The sequence below is a fragment of the Rhinolophus sinicus genome, chromosome 5, assembly GCF_057876585.1.
Source record: "Rhinolophus sinicus isolate RSI-liver-muscle chromosome 5, RSI-T2T, whole genome shotgun sequence".
NCBI classification, from domain to species: domain Eukaryota; kingdom Metazoa; phylum Chordata; class Mammalia; order Chiroptera; family Rhinolophidae; genus Rhinolophus; species Rhinolophus sinicus.
In genome coordinates, this window is record NC_142505.1 from 70,463,678 (window position 1) to 70,468,662 (window position 4,985).

A 4,985-nucleotide genomic window follows, 5' to 3' on the forward strand; every position below is an offset into this window, starting at 1 on the left:
TGAAGAGATGTATCAGGTGAGGTCTGGAAGGATCCTGAGTGCAGGAGCTCTATCCCCATGGAGATGGGGTGTGTCACTCTCCTGGTACATGTTCACCAACCTGGGAGCTCTCCAAACCCCATACTATTGGGATTTTATGGAGGTGTCTTCACATAGGCATGATCAATTATTAACTCAATTTCTAGCTCCTCTCCCACCTCTGGAGAATGGGGAGGGGGGTTTTGGATGTGGAGCTGAAAATTCCAAACTTCTAATCATGGCTTGGTCTTTCTGGTGACCAGCACCTACCCAGGAGCCATTCAGAACCCACCCAGTCACCTTATTGGAACAAAAGATGCTGCTAGTGCTCTTATTACTTAGGAATTTACAAGGGTTTAAAAGCCCTGTGTCAGCAACAGGGACAAAGACCAAACATATATTTCTTATTATAAATCACAATATCATACCTTGAGTTAGGCAAAGATTGCTTAGATATAAGAAATGATAGAAAAAATGATAAACTGAACTCCATCAAAATTAAAAACTTTTGTGTTTCAAAAGACACATCATTAAAGTAAAAAGATAAGCAGATTGGGAGAAAATATTTGCAACTTACTTATCTGATAAGGGACTTGTATCCAGAATACATGGAGAACTCAAACTCAGTAATTAGGAAAATGATCCAATTAAAAATGGGCAAAATAATTGAATAGACATGTCATCAAAGAAGGAATTTGAATGGCCAGCCATCTCATGAAAACATGCTTAATGTCATTAATTATTAGGGAAATGCAAATTAAAACCACAATGAAATACCAGTTCTCACCTACTGATGTGGCTGCAGATGGAGACAGACAATAACAACTGCTGGTGAGGACATAGAGAAATAGAAATTCTCATACACTGCTCGTGGGAATATAAAGTGCAGTAACCACTGTGGAACAACAGCTCGTGTTGCTTCACATGTTAAACATGGGTTTCCTGTACCACCTAACAATCCTCTCCCAAAAATGTGTCCCCACAAAGACTTGTGCATAAATGTTCAGAGCAGCATTGTTTAAAATAGTCAAAAAGTGGAAACAACTCACATGTCCATTGACTGGAGAATGGATTAACAAATGTGGTCTATCTATGCAATGGAATATTTTTCAGCCGTGAAAAGTAATGAAGACAAAAGAAAGACCATGTGAAGACACAGGGAGAAGACAGCCATTTGCAGGCCAAGGAGAGCAGCCTTGAGAGAAATCAATCCTAACACCTTGATCTTAGACTGACAGCCTCCAGAATTCTGTGAACATAAATTTCTGTTGTTTAAGCCCTCAGTCTGTGGCCCTTTGTTTTGGAAGCCCTAACAAAACAGATTTTGATACCGGGAAGCAGGATACTGCTGTAACAAACATCTAAGAATGTGAAAGTGGCTTTAGAACTGGGTAATGGGTAGAGGCTGGAAGAGTGCATGTTAGGAAAGCCTGGATTTCCTCGAGGAGACTACACATGGACATTAAAGATGATTCTTATAAGAGTTCAGGAAGAAAAGAGAACTGTAGAGAAAGTTTCTAACAGCATACACATTTACTATATGTATATATTGCATCTATATATGTTACATATGTATAACTCCCTTGAAAAACTAGCTGGCCTAGTAAAATGACACAAGGCATTCACTAAGAGATGACAGTATAAAAGAAAGCAAAAAGATTAAAACAGAGAAGTCGAGGTAATTACTAGAACAGCAAAATTGTTTAAATACTCTGAATATTCTAATACAGTCACCATTTAACTTTAATCTGAATGTTTATAGGGAGCCAAATTCTGAGTTCCAGCTTGAATTGCCAAGTCACCTCTCCCACCCGTCGACACTTTTCAGTAGACTCACTGAAAAGCCTGCAGGATATGTTGAGGAGCAGAAAACAAAGATTAGGGTGATGGAAGCATGACCTTCAAAACAGGAATTCAAGTTGTAGGTACCAGATAATACGGTTCCTGGCTGTCTGAGCAGCCTCTAAAGATATCAATTTGCTACTTCTACGGTAAGTTCTGACTTCTGGTCAGTATAAACTGTGTCTGGGATCCTTGCTTCCCAGGAAAGAGGAGAAGGAACCAAGATTCTCTGGGATGGGAAGAGGTCGGGGGTTGCGCCTTGCGGGTTCCCTCCTGGGGTCTTCTGGACCCCTGGACGCCAGGGTGGCTGTGAGTCCCCGCAGGATGTGAGCGGCGCGAGTGCGCTCGGGTTCTCAGCAGCACTTCCCTCGGGTAAGGGGGGTGGGAAGGGCAAGTACGGGCGGACGCACGGGGCTGACCCCGAAGCTCCTGCCTCCAGTGGGCGCTGCTGAGCCCGGAGCCTTTCTCAGACTCAGCGACCGTGGTACTTCATCGGCCGGGTAAGGAGCTGGGGCCTGGTCCGCCTCCCTCAGGCCAACCCCTGGGCACGAAGCAGGGCCGAGAAGCACCCAGGGTGCGCGCGCCATTCCTCGCGCGGCCTCGCGCGCTCCTTTCTTCGCTCACGCGTTCCGACCACGCGTCACAGGCGGCACACCCACCAGTGCGCGCTTTGCTTGGGGCCCATTCGGGAGCCAACGGCAAACTCTCTAAGCCACGTACTCCATTAGAAGGACCCGACCGTGCAGAACTTCCTCATGGGCAGTTACCTGAGCCGGCCTCACCCCCGGCCACCGTGCCACGCTCCGCTGGGTGGGGACCCTCTGGAGAGACCAGAGCGCCTCAGGCCCGCATCCCCCGCCGGTCATGTTCCCCCCGCTTGCCGGGTTCACTCAGGGGCCCCGACCTTGCACCTGACTTCGCCCCATCGTCTTGGGCACCATCGGCGGTTTGTCATAGTCCATCGGTGGCAATATCCAATCCAGCAGGCCCGGTGTTGGCTCCTAGGGGTCTTTTCCTCAATGCCCAGGAGTAGCCCTCGGAAGCCAGTGCTGTCTGCCTGCAGCTCCAAAATGTTCTGCACCTCAGTGATCTTGAAGATAGCATCTGCTAAGGGCAAACTGATGCTCCTTTTGGCTCTGAAGCAGACAGTCATCTATATGTGGTCTTCACTGTCGGGTCACCTCCCTAACCCTGGTAGAAAGGAGGCCCGGGTGAGCGCCCTGGAGCAGAGCTGTCAACTGAGAGTCAAGGAAGAGACCGCCCTGGTGGACAGTGGGACAGGCCTAGTGCGGCAAGAGGAAGGGCAACTAGTCCCTGAGAGGCAGGACAGTCAGAGAAGGGGCTCTGACGGCAGCGGGGCTGCTCAGTCCGCGTTTAGGCGCCTTATGGTCAACGGAGTCCTCTCTTCCTTCGTGCCCAGGCCTGGGCCTCTGCGGAGAATCTCCTGTTCCAAGAGCTCCGAAGACAGCCTGATTAAGAGGTGCCCGGCCAACTTTTTGAGCGCATGCAGAAAACGAAACGCCATCACCAGTTCCTACAGCTCCACCCGATGGTTCCCACCGCTGCGAAGGAGCCGTCCAGGTACAGCTGGGCTGCGCAGCACAGTCTCATCCCGTCCTCACGTGCCCGCAAAGAAAGCCAGTAAGGAAAGCCGTACAGCTAGCTCCTCAGCCTCAGCGGAACCACAAAAGAAGACCATGCAGGAAAAGGTTGAGGATGTCTCTTCAGGGCAGAAACAAAACTTGAGGAGTTATTCACCCCCAACCAACAATTCCAGGCCCCGGAAGCGCAAGATTCCTCTGCTGCTGCCTTGGAGGCGAAATGACCCACTGATCCTGCCCCCAGGCCCTCAGCCAGGCTATCGAGTCACTACTGACGTCCTTGACTTAGAGAAGAGAGCTGCGCTCCAGTGGATCTACAAGGTCTTGGAAGGGTAAGACAGGTCCTCTCAGACTGTTGTGCCCCTCGGCCTCACACGTATATTATGTGCATATGTATGATATATGTGTATATATAGTATATAATTAATATACAACATATGCATATAATATATATGTTGCACACATATGGTCCATGTGTAATACATATAACAATGAATGTTACATATATGTACATATAATATATGTAGATATATAACATGTATAATATGTATACATTATGTAATATGTATGATATTACATATAACAATTCATATATGACTTTTTGTTAATTTACCAAATGTTCCTGGGTCTTTGCTCTTTGAATCCCCTGGAGAGGGAAAATTGACTTAAGATCAGACTTAGCTGTGTCCTGTTTTCTGAGGCCCAGCTAATGCGAAAGTAGCATCACTTTATGCCTGTAGATGCTGACTTTTGGTTTCTGTGTTTGAGTGGATGGAATGACAACCCATGTACGTACTTGCTTTTTCCCTCTTCCTCTCACTTGCACACCTGACCTCACTGTGGGCTAGATCATGCCTAGTATATGTTAGGAAATGACTTGTGACTTTAGTCTTTAAAAAAATTTTTGAATTTGATATAATTTGAAACTTACAGGACAGTTGCAAAGATAGTACAGAGAATCCCCATCTAGTCCTCACCAAGCTTCTTCTTATGTTAACACCTTACAAAACAATTATCAAAACCAGGAAATTAACACTGATACAATGTTATTAGCTAAACTTCAGAATTTAATTGGATTTCCCCAGTTTTTCCAGTAAAGTTTTCCCTCTGACCCAGTATCATTCCAGAATCCCACATTTCATTAGTTGTCATGTCTTCTTAGTCTCCTCCAAACTGTGACCATTTCTCCATCTTAATATCTTGTGTGAAATTGATACATCTGAAGAGTACCAGTTAGATATTTTGTAGAGTTTCCCTCAATTTGGATTTGACTGCTGTTTTCTCATAAGTACATTGAAGTTACGGATTTTTAAGAAGAATCCCTCAGAGACAATATATCCTTCTCAGCACATCATTTCAGGGCTATGTATTAGGTTGGTGCAAACGTGCATTGTTGAAATTTGCCATTTGATATTGGAACACATTCTTAAATAAATGTGATTATGTTATACATCATTTTAATGCGCATTTCTTGCTTTATATTTTTTTGCTAATGACTTATTACTTGATGTTTATTTTATGTCT

General features: G+C 45.5%; 1 protein-coding gene across 1 annotated transcript; it reads left to right on the forward strand.

The window, feature by feature from the left end:
• The first annotated feature begins 2,615 nt into the window (after positions 1-2,615).
• LOC148758264 (nuclear envelope pore membrane protein POM 121-like) lies at positions 2,616-3,797 on the forward strand. The gene has a single exon (XM_088798898.1). It carries the CDS (start codon positions 2,616-2,618, stop codon positions 3,795-3,797), a length of 1,182 nt encoding a protein of 393 aa, XP_088655024.1.
• The last annotated feature ends 1,188 nt before the right edge of the window (positions 3,798-4,985 follow it).

Bases quoted from the DNA above. Each gene is read 5' to 3' on its own strand.
- LOC148758264 (XM_088798898.1), top strand. From the start codon at position 2,616: ATGGGCAGTTACCTGAGCCGGCCTCACCCCCGGCCACCGTGCCACGCT.